General features: G+C 31.8%; 1 protein-coding gene and 2 long non-coding RNA genes across 6 annotated transcripts; 2 read left to right on the top strand and 1 right to left on the bottom strand.

The window, feature by feature from the left end:
• The first annotated feature begins 946 nt into the window (after positions 1 to 946).
• On the top strand, positions 947 to 4,952 carry LOC149496237 (6-phosphogluconolactonase 3, chloroplastic-like). The gene is made up of 3 exons (XM_089721937.1): positions 947 to 1,482; positions 1,587 to 1,722; positions 4,291 to 4,952. Exons 1-3 carry the CDS (start codon positions 1,097 to 1,099, stop codon positions 4,753 to 4,755), a joined length of 987 nt encoding a protein of 328 aa, XP_089578063.1. The 5' UTR covers positions 947 to 1,096; the 3' UTR covers positions 4,756 to 4,952.
• A 4,465-nt stretch (positions 4,953 to 9,417) lies between these two features.
• On the bottom strand, positions 9,418 to 18,937 carry LOC149496236 (uncharacterized). 2 transcript variants are annotated; one of them, XR_016320953.1, is made up of 6 exons: positions 18,379 to 18,937; positions 17,580 to 17,645; positions 13,581 to 16,867; positions 11,289 to 13,515; positions 10,490 to 10,555; positions 9,418 to 9,776 (listed from the first exon to the last, which is right to left on the bottom strand). It is a non-coding gene; the product is annotated as an uncharacterized LOC149496236 (long non-coding RNA). The 2 variants fall into 2 exon arrangements; XR_016320952.1 differs by having other exon boundaries at positions 11,289 to 16,867.
• Positions 18,938 to 22,016: 3,079 nt separating this feature from the next.
• Positions 22,017 to 24,758, top strand: LOC105634452 (uncharacterized). Of its 3 annotated transcripts, none has more exons than XR_002284380.3 (3): positions 22,297 to 22,882; positions 23,082 to 23,237; positions 24,479 to 24,758. It is a non-coding gene; the product is annotated as an uncharacterized LOC105634452 (long non-coding RNA). The 3 variants fall into 3 exon arrangements; XR_002284379.3 differs by having other exon boundaries at positions 24,237 to 24,758; XR_001046876.4 differs by lacking the exon at positions 24,479 to 24,758 and having other exon boundaries at positions 22,017 to 22,882; positions 23,082 to 23,797.

Genomic DNA, 24,758 nt, shown 5'->3' with positions numbered 1-24,758 from the left:
AAAGCCTTAAAATCAAGCACTTTGGCGACAAACGCCCAATCAATCAATTTTGTGGCAACAATTGCCTAAATCAATCTTTTTGGCTAAAAGCCATTAAAATCAACATTTTTGGCATCAAATGCCTAAAAATCAATTTTCAGGCAAAATGACTAAACAAAATGCACAAAGCATACACACACTCATGCATAAAGCATACCCATTCAAAGCCCTTCAAAGAAGGCCTATCGAACTACGTCGACTTTGATCTTCCATTCAAACGGAATTACGTAGGCACGTTTGGGATTTAACCCCGAGCGGCAAGTCGAAATCACATAAACATTTTCATTGGTCCAATTATTTCATCTTACACTCTGCAAAGCATTCATTCATGGTTAGTTCATCAGCATGACATAGTCTCGGGATCCACCTCGGGTTCATGGACCATGCCTTAACCATTCGGGCTAATTAATCTAGCATTTAGGTTAATTAAAATTGGAGTCACTTAGGGTTTTTTCCTAGTTTACCCTAAAATAATTAAACAAGGTGGCGACTCACACATCACGTGCATTTCTTCCTTAGTCACATGCATTCACATGCCATTTGATGTTTTGGGGAGGGGTTCACAACGAGATAAACTATCAATGAAACTTAGAGACAGATACACCAAGAACTAAAACTTTTAGTACTATGACTTATAGACCACAGTGTATTATGTCAAATCAAAACTAAAGGAAATTGATGTTTAAATTTGAATTTTTGAATAGTTTACCATATCATAAGAGAAATATTCAATTTAAGGGATACTTTGTAGTTAAATAAGTTGTATGGTAAAATACTATTTCGTTAATATTAAAGTGGAACGGAGGCAACAGTAGTTAAAAACTATTATTTTTTTTATTATTTGGCCTTTTGTAGAAGCCAAGAACCGTCAAAAGGTTTTGAGAAAACTCCACGCGTCCTTCACTTGCGCCTCTGCATAGCTGGTAACGCCAACTCACCAACCCAAGAACCCACGCTCGCTCTCCTTTCTTTCGCCAGTGTCCAATTCCTTGACTACGGTTCAGTGTTTCCATTAAAGATCCAACGGCTATAAATAAACAACACTCCACTCTCCTTAATGGCCTCTTCATCTCTCTCTTCCTCTACTCTGCGTACTCTGTCAACGACTGTACGAAGACTGCGTAAACCCTACACTCCACTAATCTCAACTCAGCTATCATTTAATCTCAGGACACTCAGTTACTCGACCGGACTTAGAGGAGCGATTTCGGTGGTTGTTGGAACCGATTCTAAGAGATTCGATTGCAGAACAAAAGCATCATCGGCGGCAGGGATGACAACAACGGCGAATACTGAGAAGAAACAGGTGGAGGTCTTTGACTCGGAGGAGGATCTGGCGGTTTCTCTGGCTAAGTACACTGCTGATTTATCTGAAAAGTTTTGTAAAGAAAGAGGCTCCTTCAGTGTCGTTTTATCTGGTGGTTCTCTCATCAAGTCCCTCAGGTTAATTACGTGTACTTGTTTTTTGTTTTCTTGTTAAATAGTGTAGTTTGAAATGAATTAAGAAGGCATTAATTGGGGTTTTGTGATTTTTTATGAAATTTCAGAAAAATATTGGAGCCTCCTTATATTGATTCAATAGAATGGTCAAAATGGCACGTCTTATGGGTGGATGAGAGAGTGGTACCTAAAGATCATGTTGACAGTAACTACAAACTGGCATATGATGGTTTTCTCTGTCAGGTATATTTATTTTTATTTCTCTAGTTTCCTATTTGCTTTAGAGATTTAATTTTACTATGACTCTTATTATTATTGTCATTATTATTATCATTATTTACATTTTATGTGATTAGCCTGGATTTTTTTTTTTTAATATGCATTCTTTATTGGGAAAAAATTGGGGAATTATTTCCAAAAGATGTTGTTTTTCATTGTTCAATTGGCATAGAATTAGTTACAAATTATAGGGATGTCAGTATTGGGCATGACATGATCCTATGCTACATAAGATGAGCTTTTTAGGTTTGCCATTGTTAAGAATATGATTTTATCAGTAGTTATATTATTTTCATATGTATTCAATTTCTGCATTACAGTAATTCTTTCCCTTTCTCAATCGTATCATCTGGTTCCTAATGAATAACAAAGAAATATTACATTAGTCTGCTCACGCTTTACTAATCACCCACTGTCAAGTATGTGTTTCTGTTATCTCTTGTTTCGTAGCAAGGTTATCAAAATCGCTTTTCAACTAGAATAAGTAGACAGTCCATAAAATTGAATTGTAAAATTGAATCGAAGAATCATAAGATTTTGTAAACCACCTAAAATAGAACGATTGCACAAACTTATTCTACAACACACACCCTATGCCAGTGATTAAAAATACAATCCTTACTAGAACATACATAATAGAGTTACCAGTTCTACTCACCCTAACCTAATAATCCAAGTTCACAATATCAAACATAATCATAATAGAAAAATAAATTGTAAGACTAAATAGATTGAGATTAAAAACTAGAAATATTCATTAGAAAGAAGCAAAAATTCTTCAATTTGGAATCCCTAATTTCATTAAAACGCATTGTTTTTGGCTAATGTCTTTTGGTCCTTTAAAGGGTTTTTTAACTGCAGAAATAAGTCCATTGATTTAATAAACAATCAGCCGATTTAGTCAATTTTAGTGCCAATCTATAATATACTGATTAGATGATCTTAACAAGTTTTACCATCCGATTTTAACGATTTTACTATGATTTATGAAATTAAGATGTTATATACGACTTGATACATTTTCCCGTATTGAAACCAAAAGCTCGAATGATTTTATGAGTTCACCCGCAATTTTGATAACAGTGTTGTGTAGTTTCAGATCGTTAACTTTTGTCATTTTGAGAGAATAGCTTAATCATATTGAATTAGAATTTATGCTCAAAGATGGCTTAGCTCTTTTATTTTTTTTTCCCCCTTTAGTCATTCAATAACTATGCGCATAATAGTTTGTTGTAATAGTTGCCTGAGAGAATAAATTTTGCTGTTTGGGGGTACCTGCAATGGTTCATGTTAATTAAACAGTATACGTGTTTTTGTAATCACAGAATTCTTTCTTTTGGTACATTAACGGAGTGTAATGTGTCGTGATACAATGAGTGTGTACATCTACAACTTTTCATATAGTATGTTGATTTGAACATCCACCTTTGATGGGATAGATTTTCTGCTAAATTAAGAAAGTGGCATAATAAACTTTACACAAGAAGATCAAATGAAGATTCCTCTTAGGAGAGTATTTTCTAGTAAAAGAGCAAAGCAATTTACCGACTCATGCTTTTTTGAACATGTTTATACAAAAGCAATAATGTTGATATGAGTTAATTAGAAAGAGATAACTTCATCCTTTAGCAGTCCAAAACGATGCATTTTATATCCATTTTTTACCAATTTTGGACTAGAACTCGTAATTTTTTAAAACATCGAGACTAAAGTGTCTACTTTAAAAAAAGAAGGATGAAAGTATTTCATGCTAAAACACTGGCAGCTTTCTCGCACTTGATGCATTGTGGAATTGCCCATTGAAGAAAATATAAGATGCCGCAATTATGTGTAAATGTGACCATATGTTTAACAAATGTAAACGTGCCTTCATTCTTCTGGAGGAAGACAGTTAATGAGAATTGATTGTTGAACTTTGCAGAATTGATTGATGGTGGACTTCTTTTATTATCAATGCCTATTCTCGTGTTTTTCCTGTGAAACCATCTGCCACACTATTATTTTGATTTTTGCTGGTGGCTTTGACAGATATGCACGTCAGTAAATCTCTTGTAGGGGGAGCAGTTGTGTTCTCAAAGGGGATGGAGTGAAAAGGAGAGTTCATATAATCCCTCTTTATTACTTGTTTGGGTGGTTTGGACTTCTGAGGCAATGCAGCTTTATGACCTCTTTTCAGGAAGAGGAATTTATCTGCTCTTGCTGGTTTTTGACTTGGGACTTATAAAATTATAATGGACTCCTTTCTTGGCTGTGTTTTGTGAGAGATTTTGGATTCGCACTCATGTAAATATATGTCTTGTGTACTAAGAAGCTTCATTTCCATGGTATCCCTTTGGGATCTTTTTCGCCATTAAATGAGCAATCTACTATTTACAGTTATATATTTATGTAATTGAGGCATAAGAAGTTGCTTATGTTCAATACAATATTAGCATTGAACTTTCCTTCGTGGTTGTGAATGTATTACTCAAAGCTGCTAGTCAATGGCTTTCTCTGACCAAAAATGTTAACTCCTTTTTCAATTTCTGGCAGGTACCAATTCTTCCTGGTAATGTATATGCCATCAATGACGCCCTCTCATGTGAGGGTGCAGCTGATGATTATGAAACCTGTCTTAAACATTTGGTTGGCATGAAGGTGGTAGAAACATCATCAGTAACTGGGTTTCCGAAGTTTGATCTCATGCTTCTGGGTATGGGTCCAGATGGACACGTAGCTTCTCTGTTCCCAGGGCATCCGCTTGTAAAGGAAAATGAGAAATGGGTTACCTGCATTAAGGACTCACCAAAACCACCTCCAGAGAGAATTACCTTCACCTTTCCCGTGATAAACTCATCCGCATATATTGCCCTTGTTGTATGTGGTGCAGGTAAAGCTAATGCAGTTGAAAAAGCTTTGGGAAAAACCCAGAGCTCTGATGTGCTGCCTGTTCAAATGGTTTCACCAGAAGGGGAGTTGAAGTGGTTTTTGGACAAAGATGCAGCTTCAAAGCTGTAGGAATAGAAGTTTTTCAGCTTGTTTAGTTTGTGAAAATAATAATACTGAGTCCATCTTACAGTGTGGTTGATCAATAGATGTACTACTACATTATGTAATCCTGTTGATGATCGAGGATTAGCAATCTTTCTCCTTGTGCAAATTGCTATGAACATGGTAAAATCGTTTTGAATGAAATGTAATTTTCTGGTTAAAAAGTGTCTTTTAGTCTTTTTCCTTTCATTCTCTGCTTCCAATTTTATTGTGTTTCACCTTTTAGTTATGAATGAATCCTTTTCTTTATTATTGCGGATTATAGTTAATGAAGGTATTATTATTACAATTACGGTCAATTACAAATTCTGGCGAACTGAAATGTAATATAATAAATTTGAACTTTGATGAAATATAATAAATTTATTATAAAATAAGTCTGGCGAACTGAAATGTAATGTAATAAATTTGAACTGTGATGAAATATAATAAATTTATTATAAAATAAAACTAGAGAGAAGAAAGTGGAGGAATAAAGAGAGCAAAATTTGAGAGAATACGAAACTGTTGTTATTATTAATGAGAAGCCACACACACACACATATATATATATATAGTTACATGAGTGAAACCTTAATATAGTCTTATATAATATACAAAGTCCTATATAATATACAAATTAGGAAGATAGAGTTCGCAATAATTAAGAATACAGAATTGTAGCCTGTATAGAACATCCACTTATTTCACAATACTCTCCCTTGGAAATGTTACTAAGAAAAAACCCTGTGGGACAATACTCTCCCTTGGAAATCTTATAAGAAAAAACCCTACGAGGAAAAAGAATATGTCTCGTTAAAATCTTATTAAGAAAAAACCCTGTGGGAAAAAAAATTTAGTGAAGGAAAAAAGAGTACATTATTCTTTTCTTCAATACGCGTTAAAATACTGCCTCATTAAAAACTTTTACAAGAAAAATCCAGTGGAAAAAACCTTGGTTAAAAGAAAAAAGAGTACAGTACGTATTTACTCCCCTCATAAAGATAGAACTTGAGATCTTTGGGATTCACATAAAATCATTTTAATAACTTAATCATATATGTAGATTCATAGACAGAATTTCATTCATGAAATGCTCGATCTTCAGACCGAGACAAAACTTTATATTTCCAATGTCTTTAATCTCAAACTCTTGCTTTAAAGAATTTATAATATTTAGAAACTCTTCAAGAGTTCCAATAATGTTGATAAACTAAATAATGACAAATTCATATTAAAACATCTCATAAAAATTAATGAACATATAACAATATTATTAAAACATCCTTTCAATAGATATTCACTAATCAAGATATCACCTTACTCATTATAACATATAAAGTACAAATATGCTTTCAATAATAAAATATTATAAAAATAATATAATCATAAAATAATATAATATTTTCTTACTCATATACCGTATGTATTGAGATTTTTTTATTCCGTATAGTAATCTTGAATATATTCTCGGGTCTTGATTTGTTTGCTTCAAGCATTTTTTTCAATATTTCATGAATATCATTATCCGCTAATCCATATAGAGCTCTATAATATTAGTTGAATAAATTCCTCGAGAATTTAACCTTATGCTTCAAGCGACTAGAATCCTTTAAAGATTTTCATATAGATATCTACATCAAGTTAGCGTATAAATAGGCAGTCATTAACTCATTAGACACGTTTTGAATTTTTATAAATTGTGAGACTAATCAAATATCAAATTATAATTGCATCCACTATAAAAGGTATTTATCCTCATAATCAATGCCAGTTCTTTGTGAAAAACTTGCACAACAAATTTGCTTTATATCTCATGACCCCATTTTACTTTCGCACAAATACATATTTGTATTCTACTTGCTTGACATCTCTTGATGTTTATATTAAAATTTCAAAATTTACTTTTCAAGTAAATTAAATACCATATGTGTTGTTCTATTTTGGCCAATCAATTCCCTATCTATATTCTCCAATAGACTATATGCTCAAGATCCTCATCTTTTTTCACAATTTCAAGCGTTATATTATATAAATATTATTGACATTTCTTTTATATTCATTTCAGTTACTTGAGTTTTTTTGGAAAACTTATTAGTCATGTCTAGAATCTCTTTTAGATTTTACTTTTCTAGGACATGACCATCTTAAATATTTGCTCCTTTTCTTTCATCTTTGGAACCAATCTACCATGCTTCAGGCATACTGTAGATTCATTAACATAGGCAATTTGTCCTTAGGTACTTCAATTATAATAGAAGGGATTTACAGCTAGTATGTAGGATTTAATTATCTCCTTTTAGATCAGTAAATATATTTGGCAACTAATTTTCAATATTTTGCAAATGAATTACCTTTTAAAATTTAAATTCACACTACTTTGTATGAGGATCAAGATATAATAACGATAATTTTTTTCCAATAAATTATTCTTCTAGCTGATTATTTTCTCCCCTCATGTCGAGATCTATAACAATTAGCAAATTTGACATATATAAATTTCTTATTTGAAAGTTCTACATATTTAATTATAAATTATACCCGACATATATTTTCAACCTCATTTTAAGGACCCATCTTAGTGCGTTGTGGTGGAGCAATTAGAACATACACTGCACATTTTAAAAATTCCTAGATGGGTAATATTTGGTTCTTGATCCAAAAATCGATTATAAAAGAAAGAGCTTATAATAACTTATTAGCTTGATTCAAGTAAGTGCTATTAAATTTAATAACATGTACCTCTAAAAAATGGGGAGCAATTAGAACATACGCCCGCACATTTTAAAAATTTCTGGATGAGTAATATTTAGTTCCTAATCCAAAAATCAATTATAAAGAGGAGAACTTATAATAACTTATTAGCCTGATTCGCGTAAGTACTATTAAATTTAATAGCATGTCCCTCTTAAAAATAGGGAGTTTCATTCTTATAATAATCCTTGCAATTAATTGCAATTATTTAACAAATGATTATACTAAATCATTTTGAGCATAAATAAAAGCAACAACGGGTTGCCCTATAATTATTTCAATTAACACATACCATAATCATTAAAGGTCGATGTATAAATTCGCCATCACTCTTTAAATTATCTTAATAGCATAATCTGAAAATTATATTCTTTATCAAATTATTTGTGCAAATAATCATACAAACTTCTAATTGCATGCTGATAATAATCTTTGCAAAATTTAAGTTGCAAATTAATAGTAATCATATAACTATCTATTGGATGCATCCATAAAATATATAAACAATGCACATCATGGATGAATTGATCAATAATTTCATTTTATATATTTCAAAAAAGGTAAGCAGTTCTTTCAAACTTTATTTGGTGATTGCTCAATAATTAATTTACTTTGAGAACAAACTAAACATGAAAAATTCATTACAGTTGAAGAAACTTCTGGTTTTTCAATAAATATCCATATAAGGATTTAAATTTTCTTCTTGTATCATTATTGATTGAGATGGTCCAACCGATCATGTCAAATAATAAAGTACTTAGATTTGCAAATTTCTGATTTACAACTATATTTGTTTAAATCATTATCTATACAAATTTTAATGAATATATTCGGAATAATGCATTATGCATAAAATTTATTCCTTTAGGTAGTAATACTTGCTCTTCTGGAGCCTTTAAATATTCTTTTACTATCAAAGCCAAATTTGTCTTTCCATATTTTGGTGTACATTAAGTATATAACCAATATTCATATATGCCACATTATTTGTTCCACTTCTGGTGGTAAAATTTATTCTTAATTATGTTTCACTATAATTGTCAAGATCATTAGTTGAACTATGACCTTATTAATATTCCCAATGATAAGTATATCTTTGTTATTATTCACACCCACGTACATTTATTGCATTCACTTCAGGGAATATTTCATGTCTGGTTAGGTGGGTTTTACTATCCCCAAGCCCATTATTATATATGGTTCCATTCACTTCAAGAAATGGAGTAGATCCAATTGGACGAGCTTCATGATAAGAGCTCTTTATTTTGCTCAATGATAAAAGGATATGAAATAAATTCAAAACATATCTTAAAACCTTTCTCTCGAAATTGCTACTTCATGAGCATATTCGAGGTATAAGTATCATTGACAATCTAGATCAAGCTAATATAGCTCCAAATATAATAACGATAATATCTTAATTATATTTAAACATAAATCTATCAATTCTCAAAATTGGTAGCTCATTAATAACAAATGCAAATATATTATAATAATTATAATAAAAAATAATAATCTTAATGTTGCAAAATCAAAAATAACTTGCAGTTTTATAATCTTGCAATAATACATCCATTCATGTGAGCTTTTGGTCGTTATAACTTTTTGATGGACGAAAGATTATAAACTAATCTTTCAAGTGTAAACAAATTCAATCACACCAACTTTAAATTTCGTTATTGAAACAATGATTACTCTTTCTTTTAAGCGATTTGATCAAGTGGTAGAACTAATCGTGGTGATAACGTGTCATAAAATAATATAAAATTAGAGAGAAGAAAGAGAAGAAATAGAGAGTGAAATATGAGAGAATATGTCACGACCCGTTTCCATGGGTCGGACCGGCACTAAAGCCCAGGTAAGCTTAAGGCCGCCGAGGCCCGTAGTAAGCCTAAATTATCCAATATGTCTACCTATCTTTTCCAATTTCATCAAAACAGTAAACCCATATACAAACATCTGGCCCAAACTCAAATAACACATAATGTATAACCAGGGCCTATTCACAATAAATTATAATCACGTTATGGGCTTACTAGTTCACCTGCAGCTAATTACATAATATTTAATTTATAGTGTAGTGCTAACAATAAGTCCAATATTAATACACAACCCTATAACTGCGGAGTCCAAAAATAATCTGATAACAGAATAATTTATACATCCAAAATTAAATAACATGAATATAAAGTTTACATTTGTAACTCTGCGGAGAAGATTGCAGAGCTTCAGTCGAATCAGCTGCTTCCTAGTACCTGGGAGGTTTGTTGGGGGGGGTGAGTTTTGCAACTCAGTGAATAATAATAAATAATACACACCACATACAGTCAAGCAAAATGCACCCTAGTATACTGAATGAACACACATCAGTCAATCATATGACATTACATCAGCACCCACAAATAATATCACCTTCAAATAATCACATCACGTGGAAATTAGTCAGTGGCGTCACCTAAACCCCCGACGAGCCGTCCTCTCAAACAGCCCATCCTCTCAAACATGTGCACCCGGGGAGCCAATCCCCCATATCTGGCCGACCGGTCTAATCCTCACTTGATCAGTCCTCTCAATATTTTATTTTACATTCTCTCTTTTCTTTTCCATATCATCAACATCATTTCATCAATTCATCAGGTGCACACGGGGGCGCCGATCTCCCATTTACCTGGCCGACGGTCCAATTTCATCAGTTCATCAGGATCCATATTTATCGACCGTCCTCACAAACCCAGGGTGACCCACTTCATCCCAACTCCACACAAACAGAGCACAGTATATACACAACACAAATAATCAAACAATTCATTTATCATAATACACCAATTTCATCCAAATGCACAATTATGCATAAGTATAATTATAGTGATCATAACATAATATATTTGAGAAAATACAATATGTAAATATATAAAAATGTAATGTTATGCAAATGCAGTGTTGACATGCATTATTTATTATTACTCACAGTGATGGAGAGCGAAGTTCTAGCTTTGATTCTGTCCTGGAGGAGCACTAGATGGACCCGGGCGATCTACGCAAAGTTAGAACGACACAAAAGAAAATAATTCTATCAGACAATATTTCTTTACCACTCTAAGAATTTTATTTTATATTCTACATTTTTTTTTCTACGTAAATAAATCTCGATATTTAATTTCTTTTCTGTACTAAAATTTTTATTTTTCTATCTAACTCTATTTTATTTGTTTTCATCTGCAATATATTTTATTTCCTATTTTAGTTTCTAACAATATTTATTTTATTTTTCTACCGAAATTTCGACAGCATCTCCCGTAAAAATTGGACTATCTACCTGTTAAAATATCAACAATTTCACAAATATTCAATCCATACGGCCCATCCGTCGGACAATTAATCAAACAACATTTTTCCCATCCTCCTTCAATCTCAACATCACCACATAATCCAAATTATACATTACAATAGCATTATATCTAAACTACCTTAATTAAATCAACACTAAAATTATAAAGCTATTAACTACTCATATTTACCAAATTAAATTAACTACATTAATTAACTACAAATAATAAGATTAATTTAATTAACTAACATTACTAACATTAACTTAACTAAACTTATTAACTACAAATAATACAATTAAGTTCATTAACTTATATTACTAAAATTAAATTAATCAACTAAAATTATTAAGATTAAACTAACTAAAATGACTAAATTTAATTAACTATCATTAATAAAATTAAATTAATTAACTAAAATGTATTTAAATTAATTTATACCCCAATATAATTTTTGTCGAATTTCTGCTAGATCGGAAATTTCCACGCGTGCCGGATCGGAGAGCAGTAGCTGTTGGTGGTCGGAGGCACGCTGGAGCGGCGGCAGAGGAGTGATCCGGTGGTCAGAGGCTTGCTGGAGCTGCTGCAGGCCGGCGATGGCGCGACAAGATGGTGCTGTGATGGAGATCCACTCGAGCTGGTGCTGCATGCGGCTGCGACTGGCATGGCGCTGGAGCTGCGTGCGGCTGCGACCGGCGTGGCGCAGGTGTTGGTGGTTCGCGTCCCTGCTGTTGCTGGCTGAGGTCGACGCAGGCGCAGTCACATCAAGAAAGAAGAAGAGAGGAAGAAGAAAAGGGAAAGAAAGAAAGAAAGAAAGAAAGAAGAAGAAGAAGACGAAAGAGGAGGCGCGGTGGCTGTGTCGGTGGAGTAGAGGTGAGGCGCTGGTGAGGGCGAGGAGTAGAGGTGCAGTGCTGGAGATAAAAAAAAGAAAGGGAATTTTCTAGATGGTTTGGGTCGAACCGATTCGATTCGGTTCGACCCAAATCTTTGATTTTCAATTGGTTTTCGGCTTTTTCAATCGGTTTTCGGTTCAGTTTCTCATAGTGTTCGCATTAAAATATTAAAATAAATTTCCAGGCTGTCGGTTTATTAAATTTAATTGAAAAATCTTTGAAAATAAAAATTCGAGTTGTTTCAGTCTTCCCCCCTTATAAAAATTCGTCCTCGAATTTTGAAATAGAATACATGTTCTTCTGAGCAGCTAGAAGGATGAATCAAGAAGATGAGATAAATATTTTTGAGTTCGTTAGTCAAACCAGTGGAATTAATTTTTATTAAATTATGAAGACAAACCAATGGGAAGAAAATTCAATTTATAGGGAGGGTAGGATGATTATGAGATGAATCTAGCCCCAAAGTTACCTACCTTATTACCATAGTTAATTTAAACTTGAGTTGTACTATATCTATAAGTCGTTAAGTCAAGTCAAATATTCATTACCTAAAGTATAGATTCGACATTAGTATTCACCTCTACACGTAAGAATTTTAATCACTTATAACCTCTGCTCAAGTAAGGGTTATTAATCTCATTAGCTCTAAATCATGTGTCCTTACATTGATGTATCGTCATTTATTCTCTCACTAGCTATCATAGGCAAAGATCATCACTCAATAAGAAACTCATACACCAACCCAATATTTAATCTTACTGATATAAGCAATCAAATTTACTACTATCTCAAGTTGGACTCCTTATTTTAAAATTCAAAACCTACATGCTCACTCATCCATTTTCCATCAATTCCAATTCCATATATTTGCCCTCATAATCATTGAAGTTGTTCATAATTAAATAAGATGATGGCTGCCAAATCAAGAAAGTTTTCGATTCTTATCAAATTCTGCCATTAAGTACTATGTGATCATTTCCAATTAAAGAGAACAAATTCTTGCCACTACTACAAGCTTATTTCAAACAAAATCATGACATTTCTCTAGCTAATTGCTATCAACTGATAAGAGATCTTGGCTTCTATCCCAAGCACATCACCTATTTAACAACTTAACCATTTTCCAACGAAAGATAGATATACAATCTCTTTTCAAATCCTACTAATAAGAATCCCATAACAACTAGTAGTACATCAACTATGTAGAGAGAATTTAAATTCACCATCAAGTCCCTATTTTAGTTATTAACTTATCTATCCCTCTTTCCAAATTGTCATACCATACCATTTCTTAACTAATTATGACAAGAACTTGTGAAATTAGCCAAGTTAGTTGTTACCATGCCGGATTATTCTTAATTCATTTTGCTAAAATTTGCAAACGCCATTCTATTATACTCAATTCCATAAAGAAATCCAGCCTACATTTTTTTTTTTTTAACAAGCTTAATTGAGATGTAAAATTCTACAAACCAATTTACTCATTTCTTCTGTCTTTAATCAATCTTTTAGACCTAAGTTTATGTATCCAGAAATCAAGAATCTTAAATTAAGTAGTGCCTTTTGCTCTAGCTAAGTAAGAGATTAAGAATGTTAAACCCATAATTCAACTCCTGATTAGACTATGTCCTTTGTCTTATGTTTATTCTTAATCCCATGAATGCCCATGAATATTCCGATAATAATATCATTGGGTTATTCCTTTTCTCCAAGTCTATTGTAATGTCTATCACCTGTAAAATTTATACCTAATATGATCTAGGAATATCCTCAACCTCAATTATGTTCTCTCTATATTCTTTATTCCAAACAAGGTTAATACCTCATTGAATTCCTCAACATCTGAGTTTTAATGTACCAGTTCTCAAATGGACCTAACTAATTAAGTATTCCCTTAAACCATTAGATATGTCGCAAACAGCCATTTATAACACAATTCTCTTCATTCAATCATAATTGCTACCAATTGCTAAGGAATTCAGAATAGCTTTACATTGACTCCAAATCATATATTAATGGCTCTCATCCTAATTGATATCTCAATAATTCCATGAGCAAATTTTAAATTAATAAATCACCAGATTATCACACTTAAGTTAGGCGTCAAGTATAGTTAAGATATACTCTTAGATCGTCTTGTTAACACATCCACTAATCTTATACTCTTTATGTTCAGTCATTGAATACTTGCGTTTATTCTTCTCCCTAAATTTGCTAAAATTATCCCAAATTCACTTGTTTATTCTTACACAAATTTCAATATTCCAAATGAATAGTAATTAAAACTCAGTTAGTTCATTGATATATAAAATACTCCAGATACCCTTCTATTCCCTAGAGGCGTAATTTTATCTCCCTTTCTCCATCCAATAAACTAAGTAACTTATAAAAATGCACTAAGTAATAGGAATTTCTTATTCTAACTTCTTTGCATTAAGAAATTACATTTATTCACATTCATCGCCATCTCAAGCTGAATCTCCTGATTCTTTATCAACTCATATTTCCGGTTATTACTATTAATAACACTTATCACTTGTACATAATACATTCATAAGCTCGATATATGGATTCAATTAATATAACTCATAAAACTATTTTCTAACTAGATGCTATCAAATCACAGAAGTCAAAATTTTCTTATCACTTTCTCTCAAGTAGAAAATCTATCTTTCTTTCTGAATATAAGTACTAAGTTCTTTTGTCATCGGAATTACAATCCTTGAATCATTTATCTATTTGTTTATCACCAGACATTCAATGACTTCCTACACTTGATCTCTTTTTAGAATCTGAATTTACTATATATGAACCACGAAATTCTCAAGACTCACCTCGCAAAGACCCGACTAACTCAACTCATAAGTTTGGTTATGACATTATCAATTATTTATTTAATATTTTATTAGAATTATTACCGACAGTGATAATTATTTTAAACCTCAAAGCCATTTTCCTACCTTCCATAGTATACATGTTCCATCATTCTACCTTCAATAATACTCCACTTCTTTTAACTTTCTAAATTTTCATAAATCTTAAATTTATTTACATCATAAAATTACTATTCATGATCATTTAAATTCTTAATATCTACCTTAGCTCTATTCTTCAAGAGATATAACAAGACACTGTTCAATTATACAAATATTATTCTCCTCTATTCTTTATATTCAAATTATATTCAAATTATATTCAAGCTATAATTTTCCTAATATAAGTATCACCTAATATAATAGCATTTCAATCCCAAAACCACGAATTTCCTTTGCTATCTTTTACTTTTATTTTATTATACTTGGTCCATAAGCTTAGTTTGGCTTATTAAACATCCTACATGTACTAGGGTCTTACTTATATCCCGTCAAATACACTCATGAATTCCCAAAGTATAGAAGTCTTTATCTTAAAGCTGCTGAGGTATCACTATTCCTATTTTTCTCAAATCTTGTTACCCATGATCCCTAATTTGTTAAAACTCTAAATACTGACTATCCTCATTTAAATCATACTAATTTATACTCTTCACATTTCTGTAATTGATTCTTTTCTTAATATCCATACAATATCAGTACTAAATCCAACCTTACTTATCTAATTCATTAGTATAACATCAATTCAATAATTGGACAATTATCTCTCCATGTCCGATGTCATTCATCAATACACTTAATTATCATAGCCCACTATTTACATAACATAATTACCTTAATTCCCTTATGGAGTCATTAACTCCTCCTCAGATCATAGAATCTCCCGTTAAACCAAAAATCATTGTTTGTAATTCACATACCATCGAGTGTGCAACAATTATTTTAAATATCAAACGGCTAAATACCATCAGATTTAATTCTTACTTGTACCATATTAGACCATAAGATGCCACAATCCACACAATATCCATCACTAAATGCATACAGAGTAGAGTAATTTGTCTCTTACTACGAATCACAATTTACTTTTCTTATAACCACAATAATTTATATTATTCCCTATATTCATACCCTTGAAAAGAAATAGCTGATGAATGCTACAATACACTTTTCTCCACCAAGCAGTAATTACTTCTCATAATTAAAAATCACTTGGTATAATAATTCCACCAATATTATTCTTTATGAAAAACACTCATCACCAATTATTATAGCAAATCACACCAAATCCTTCAATATTTAAACCTTATAAAAATCAGTTATGTACTTATACTAATTAATGTAACTATTCCATCCAGAAAAATATTTACCCCAATAACTATAATAAATTCCACCAACCAACATCATGTAAATTTAACCAAATACATATATTAATTCAAGGCACCAATTAAATAGATTCTAATGTCCTCAAATCCGAATCGTTTAGTTATCTTATTAAATAAAACTAGTAACTAATTCTCAATTCTGCAGGCACACACATACACGCACTCATGCATTTTTATGTATGTATTCTACATTCAACACATATTAAATAACATAGCACACTTACAGTATTTGACTTCAACTTATTAATCATATGTAACTTATTTTCTTACATACTTAAATTATATATGAATATTATATTAAACAACTCGACTTCAACCTAATTGCGAATAACGCTGAAGGGGAAAGCAAGGAAGACGATGTCAAGACATGACAGGAATTACTCCGTAGTTACATCTAAACTTATAAACTTATGCTTTGATACCACCTTTGTCACGACCCGTTTCCATGGGTCGGACCGGCACTAGGGCCCAGGTAAGCTTAAGGCCCCCGAGGCCCATAGTAAGCCTAAATTATCAAATATGTCTACCTATCTTTTCCAATTTCATCAAAACAGTAAACCCATATACAAACATCTGGCCCAAACTCAAATAACACATAATGTATAACCAGGGCCTATTCACAATAAATTATAATCACGTTATGGGCTTACTAGTTCACCTGCAGCTAATTACATAATATTTAATTTATAGTGTAGTGCTAACAATAAGTCCAATATTAATACACAACCCTATAACTACGGAGTCCAAAAATAATCTGATAACAGAATAATTTATACATCCAAAATTAAATAACATGAATATAAAGTTTACATTTGTAACTCTGCGGAGAAGATTGCAGAGCTTCAGTCGAATCAGCTGCTTCCTAGTACCTGGGAGGTTTGTTGGGGGGGTGAGTTTTGCAACTCAGTGAATAATAATAAATAATACACACCACATACAGTCAAGCAAAATGCACCCTAGTATACTGAATAAACACACAACAGTCAATCATATGACATTACATCAGCACCCACAAACAATATCACCTTCAAATAATCACATCACGTGGAAATTAGTCAGTGGCGTCACCTAAACCCCCGACGAGCCGTCCTCTCAAACAGCCCATCCTCTCAAACATGTGCACCCGGGGAGCCAATCCCCCATATCTGGCCGACCGGTCTAATCCTCACTTGACCAGTCCTCTCAATATTTTATTTTACATTCTCTCTTTTCTTTTCCATATCATCAACATCATTTCATCAATTCATCAGGTGCACACGGGGGCGCCGATCTCCCATTTACCCGGCCGACGGTCCAATTTCATCAGTTCATCAGGATCCATATTTATCGACCGTCCTCACAAACCCAGGGTGACCCACTTCATCCCAACTCCACACAAACAGAGCACAGTATATACACAACACAAATAATCAAACAATTCATTTATCATAATACACCAATTTCATCCAAATGCACAATTATGCATAAGTATAATTATAGTGATCATAACATAATATATTTGAGAAAATACAATATGTAAATATATAAAAATGTAATGTTATGCAAATGCAGTGTTGACATGCATTATTTATTATTACTCACAGTGATGGAGAGCGAAGTTCTAGCTTTGATTCTGTCCTGGAGGAGCACTAGATGGACCCGGGCGATCTACGCAAAGTTAGAACGACACAAAAGAAAATAATTCTATCAGACAATATTTCTTTACCACTCTAAGAATTTTATTTTATATTCTACATTTTTTTTTCTACGTAAATAAATCTCGATATTTAATTTCTTTTCTGTACTAAAATTTTTATTTTTCTATCTAACTCTATTTTATTTGTTTTCATCTGCAATATATTTTATTTCCTATTTTAGTTTCTACAAATATTTATTTTATTCTTCTACCGAAATTTCGGCAGCATCTCCCCTAAAAATTGGACTATCTACCTATTAAAATATCAACAATTTCACAAATATTCAATCCATACGGCCCATCCGTCGGGCAATTAATCAAACAACATTTTTCCCATCCTCCTTCAATCTCAACATCACCACATAATCCAAATTATACATTACAATAGCATTATATCTAAACTACCTTAATTAAATCAACACTAAAATTATAAAGCTATTAACTACTCATATTTACCAAATTAAATTAACTACATTAATTAACTACAAATAATAAGATTAATTTAATTAACTAACATTACTAACATTAACTTAACTAAACTTATTAACTACAAATAATACAATTAAGTTCATTAACTTATATTACTAAAATTAAATTAATCAACTAAAATTATTAAGATTAAACTAACTAAAATGACTAAATTTAATTAACTATCATTAATAAAATTAAATTAATTAACTAAAATGTATTTAAATTAATTTATACCCCAATATAATTTTTTTGTCGAATTTCTGCTAGATCGGAAATTTCCACGCGTGCCGGATCGGAGAGCAGTAGCTGTTGGTGGTCGGAGGCACGCTGGAGCGGCGGCAGAGGCGTGATCCGGTGGTCAGAGGCTTGCTGGAGCTGCTGCAGGCCGGCGATGGCGCGACAAGATGGAGGAGGCGCTGCTGTGATGGAGATCCACTCGAGCTGGTGCTGCGTGCGGCTGCGACTGGCGTGGCGCTGGAGCTGCGTGCGGCTGCGACCGGCGTGGCGCAGGTGTTGGTGGTTCGCGTCCCTGCTGTTGCTGGCTGAGGTCGACGCAGGCGCAGTCACAGCAAGAAAGAAGAAGAGAGGAAGAAGAAAAGGGAAAGAAAGAAAGAAAGAAAGAAAGAAGAAGAAGAAGAAGAAGAAGAAGAAGAAGACGAAGGAGGAGGCGCGGTGGCTGTGTCGGTGGAGTAGAGGTGAGGCGCTGGTGAGGGCGAGGAGTAGAGGTGCAGTGCTGGAGATAAAAAAAAGAAAGGGAATTTTCTAGATGGTTTGGGTCGAACCGATTCGATTCGGTTCGATTCGACCCAAATCTTTGATTTTCAATTGGTTTTCGGCTTTTTCAATCGGTTTTCGGTTCAGTTTCTCACAGTGTTCGCATTAAAATATTGAAATAAATTTTCAGGCTGTCGGTTTATTAAATTTAATTGAAAAATCTTTGAAAATAAAAATTCGAGTTGTTTCAGAATATGAGAGTGCTATTATTATTGACGAGAAGCCACATATATATAGTTACATAAGTGGAACCCTAATAGAGCCCTGCATAAATTACAAAAATAGAATTCACAATAATTAAGAATACAAACTTCTAGCCTGTATAAGACATCCATTTATTTCATAACAAAATTCAATGTATTTCTAGTTCATGTTAGAAAAGCATTTGGTTATTAGAGCTTTACTAAATGTAGCCTATTCATCGTGAAGCCCCTTACCAAGGGTTTTGCCTTTTATAAAAGAGGGTGAAACTACTGTAAATAATGGAGATTTTCGATTTTCTTTATCCATACAGAAGTTTGTAGTGATTCTTAGATAACATTATTTAAATATAAGTCATAGATTTAAAAATATTTAAATGACCTTTTACCTTTAAAACAAGTTATATTCATTTTTTTAAAAGAAAAATTCAGTTTTATTCATTTGTTATCATTATTTTTGAGATTCAAAAATACTTGAGGTATAAAATTAGAGAAATAAATTAAAAATTTCAATACCCATACATAATTTTCTTTTCTCCATGTATTATATTTAGATTATTTAAATATTAATTTTACGCATCACTTGAACCTTTTAAAAAGTAAAAACAAAACTTTTAAGATACCAGTTCCTACTTCAAAATAAATTAATTAAAAACTAACGAATAATTAATTCTCTTTTTTTTATAATGCCAAATTTGCTTTCGATTTATGAAAAATTGTATAATTTCAAAATTTCAATTAACTTTGTAAATATATCTTTCAATATATATATATATATATATATATATATATATATATATATATATATATATATATATATATATATATATATTCTATTTTATTTAATATATATTTTATTAAAAATACTAAATCATAATATTTTGTAGTATTTACATCTATTTTTTTAATAAATTATCTTTAAAGTGAAATTGATTTTACATATTTTCATATGAGATTATATAATTATAAAAATAATCTTATTTTTAGTATTTATACAAATCTCAATGGCATATTGTATACATGATTTTTTTTTTTTTTTTTTTTGAATGAAGCATAAATTTGAAGTTCATGTGCTTTCAAAGATAAATAAAAGTTATTTAAAAAAACATAAAAGAAAAGGTAATTTATAAGTTTAACGGTAATCAATTTTATAGTGAAGAGGTGTCATTTGAATAAAGTTCCGTATTTACACAGAAATTGTTAAGTTTGTACAATAGTAAAAGCCTATAGAAGAAGTTGGATTTGAATGGATAAGTTAAATCCTTCCAAAACAAATAACAATTAATGGAAGTGGGAATTTCAGCTACAAATTTATTTTTGGCATATTAGATAATCAGGATTTTAACTGGGCCTTAACTCCTCAAGATCCATTTTGCTTTTACGTTTATTTAATAACTAATTGTCTATTTAAAAAATATTTTTATGTTTTATCTATTTATTTATTTGTATTTAATATATTCATAAAATTTTAATCCACTGAACTTTTGCTAGTTTTTGTTTGCTTTTTATGTGATTATTTTTTTTTTTTGGGTATTTATGCATTATATTTATTGATATATATAGCTTTTATATGGTATACATTTTCATATTCATTGTTAATTAAATATACATATGGAAAATATTTTTGGATCATAATCATCCGGATCAAAACCACTTATGATTTAGATCATAAGTTGTTTTGCAAAGTTAAATGCCAATAATATCATAGTCAAAGATTGTATGCTAGAAAATGAGAATTTGAAATATATATAATAACCGATATTATCCTTTAGAGTAAGAATAAGAACCACACTAAAGTGACATTGTAAATTGCGATTATTGCTTGGTGAACATGGCAAAATATAGTTATATGTAAGACATATAAATATTACCATTTGATGAACCGCAACCGATTAGTATCGAAATCGGATAAAAATTAGAGTTCAAGAGTCGGTTTAAGTTTAATATTTTAAAATTTTTAAAATATCGTTTTAATAAATCAGAACTTGCAGTTCAATCAACTGGGCCATATCTTGGTACAATTCTGATACCAAATTAACTATACTGTATTTTAAAAAAAATGGAATCGTAATTCAACTTTTATTAACACCATATCAATTTCAATATTTATAATTTAATCACATAATTACAAGTTCAAAATTGAGATTCAAAATTCAATTTTAATTTAAATTTCATCTTATACTTGCAATTTTATCCTACAATTACGATTTCAATCTAATTTAAATTACCACTTGTATGGGGTAATTGCACATATCATTTGTATACTAAAACCCTTAAATAGTAGAAAATTAATTATACCATAAATTAAAATTTTGAATTGGACAATTTAAATTAATCCACATCATTGTTAATACCTGCAATTTATCATATAATTCCAATAAACTTCTAATTTCAAAAGAATTGAAGTTCAAACCTCAATTTCAAATTTTGCCTGATCGTTGCAATTTCATCTACAATTATAATATTAATTCTAATTATTACATATAAGGACTAATGTAATTGCACATATCATTTAAATGCTACAACCCTTATATGGGACCAAATTAATTATACTATATGATAGAAATTGAAGTTGCAATTGAATTTGTTTCAATACCATCTCAATTTTAGTATTGCAATTTAATCACATGATCAGAATGAACTTGTAAATCAAACAAAATGAAATTTAAAACTCAATTTTAATTCAAATTTCACCTTATACAATTATAATTTCAATTCTAATTCAATTAGCACTTCTGGTGAACGCAAGGATGGATTGCGTCCTATTTATTTGTGACCGAGTATTTAATAGATAATCATTTATTATGGTCCACGGAATAACATACTTAGACATGAAGTCGTTATGCATTGTCATTGTTCCACTCCCATGGGAAATGGAGCCTTTTGCTTTAGGACCCATATGCTTCTCTTGAATCTCTTTCATGATTGTGTTGATTGATAAAAAACAATTACATGTTCTTCATTCAAGGGTCAATGTCGGTTAGATTTTAATTTGAACTGTGATTTTCTCTACTAAATCTTTTTCTTCATTCAAGGGTTTTCAAAACAGAAAATTAAATTTCAAAATAATTTAAATCTATTATCCAAATAACTTGATTTATAAAATTTAGAAGTTTTCAATTTAAATTTGAGAATTTAAAATATTATTTTATTATAATAACTCAAATTTTAAACTCTATAAAAAATAAATAGAGGAAATCAAACCGCCATTTAAGCCAAAGAACCGACCATAAACCGAAAAGCAAACCAAATATCAAACCAAAGCCATTCCGAAATCGCTAAAAGCCTATAATCTTCTTCAAATCGAACCAAAATCACTTAGTTAAAACTTGAATCGGACCGAATCATTCCATTTCACTCTCTTCTTCGGCGAAGCTGCGATCGCAGCACACAACCAACCCGCTCCTCCCCTTTTCCCGTTCCCGGCCACCGTTCGGCGAGAACAAGGTGGCGATCAGCCCTTTTTGATGCTAGACAGCATTCCAGTCTCCTTTGAACCGACCGAGCTCTCCTTCATGCGAATCGACGCCCCCTTTTCCCTCCAGCACCGCTGTCTCTCTCTGCGCGCTTTCCCGACTACCTACGAGTCCCAGTCGGTGAGACTGGTATAGGAATGCCCCTCTCTTGTCACTGAACTCTATTCTTACCTTCCTTCACGCCAAACAGACCTCCAGTGGCGCGAATCAAAGCTGCCTCCTTCGACAGCTTCCTCTTCTTCGACTTCCAGCGACCTCAATGCTTTTCCGGCGACATAATCTGACTTGGTGAGTTTAAATCGTCTCTCCAGCCTCTTTAAATCAGTATTCTTTAGTCGGTTTTCGCTTTCCCTTGAGAATTTATTATTGCTAGAGCTAGGTTTTAATGAATTGGAGATTTTGAAATTTAGTTCGAATTAGTTGTTTGTTCTAGTAATTGATAGCAGATTAAGAATCCTTACGAAATTTTGAACATTTATATGCATAGACTTGAGGATTCCGGGCAAGGACCTAGCTCCGGCCACCGTGCACGGCAGCTGTCCCAGTTGTCTGACGACAGTCTGGTGAGACTCCGACGAGGCATAAGACATAGAAGCCTCCCCTTGCCATGCCGATCCTGAATCTGTAAATGGAAATGAAATAGGTAAGCATTTTAGTCCTGAATTGTCTAGAATTTAGTTTTAGAAATTGATTTCTAATTTCTTAAATTGTCAACTGCTAACAAACGAGAATTTGACCTTGTATTAGAAAGTAAGTAGAACTTAAACTACTATAACTTAACTAGGATTATGTAGATCCTGGACAATAAATTTTAAACATGTTACGCTCAAATTGGATATGCCATACGTATACTCAAGTTAAATATGATTTGTAAGCTTGGTCTTGAAGGTTGAATGTTATCACAAGAAGTTGTATTGTAATTGGAAATGTTTGAGTATACTCTATGTGTGAATGAATTCCTAATATGCAGTCATTATTTATAAGTGTAATTGAAGATTAACTAGAATTGATATTAAAAGTGAAATTGTTATTGATGTTGATACTGAGGAGGAAAATGGAGGATGGGAAATTTTTGTTATTGGTTGCCCATGGATTGGGCCGTGTTTATATCGCTTTATTGTACATTCTTAACAGGGAGGTAATCTGATATTTAGAGGAAATGTTGCTAAAATTTCAATAAAATCTAGGCTAGTGATTTTTAAAGATTGAGTAGATAGGTTTATTTACAATAGTTCTTTAACTCTTTTATTTAAGATAAAGTTCTTTATTTAATTGTGTCCTTTCCTTTGCATTTATATTTTATCTAAGATCATCCGAATTCATCTATCGCTTCTACAAGTCAAAATCCGTATTATCGCTTCTTCCCTCCTCCAACACTACCATCACTATGAGTAATAATAAATAATGTATATTATCACTTGCAATTATATATTATTTACTTTATAAAAAATATATATAAATGATAATTTAGCATTTATTTGTATATTACTATGTTATTATTAATATATGATTATATTTATATATTTATTTACATCATATTTCTATTTTTACGTTTGCATATTAATTATTGATTTGATGCATTATACTAAATGAATTGTTTGATTATTTGTATTGTGATATTGTTGTGCCTTATTTATGTGAGATTGAGATGAAGTGGGCACCATGGGTTTGTGAGGGCGGTCTGCGGTACCGTCAGCCATGTATGGGGAGAATGAAAAAAAAACAATGAGAGGGATGATCAAGTGAGGATTAGATCGGTCAACCATGTATAGGAGATCGGCTCCTGGTGCACACGTCTTGAGAGGACGAGCCATGTGTGAGGACGGCTCGTCGAGGGTTTCGGTGACATCACTGACCAATTTCCACTTGTTTGATTGTGTGAAGGTGTAATTATCTGTAGGTGCCGAGGTTGTGCCATATGCTTGATTGGTTGTGCGTTCATTTTAGTATTTTATGAAGCATTTCAGGTGTGTATTATGCACCATTTATTATTATTCACTGAGTTGCAAAACTCAATTTTCTTTTGTTTGACCAATTTTAGGAAGTAGGTTCTCCGTTGTTCATCTAGAGCTTTGATTATTCTCCACAGGGTCATAATAGTAATTTTTAATTTCCATAGATATTTAAATTCTGTAACTTATATATAAATACTCTTCTATACCTA

The sequence above is a fragment of the Jatropha curcas genome, chromosome 5 (genome assembly GCF_041381405.1).
Source record: "Jatropha curcas cultivar XTBG-Jc1 chromosome 5, XTBG_Jcur_1.0, whole genome shotgun sequence".
Classification (NCBI taxonomy): domain Eukaryota; kingdom Viridiplantae; phylum Streptophyta; class Magnoliopsida; order Malpighiales; family Euphorbiaceae; genus Jatropha; species Jatropha curcas.
Note: the sequence above shows the minus strand (reverse complement) of the source record. Positions and strands in the feature narration are given on the sequence as shown.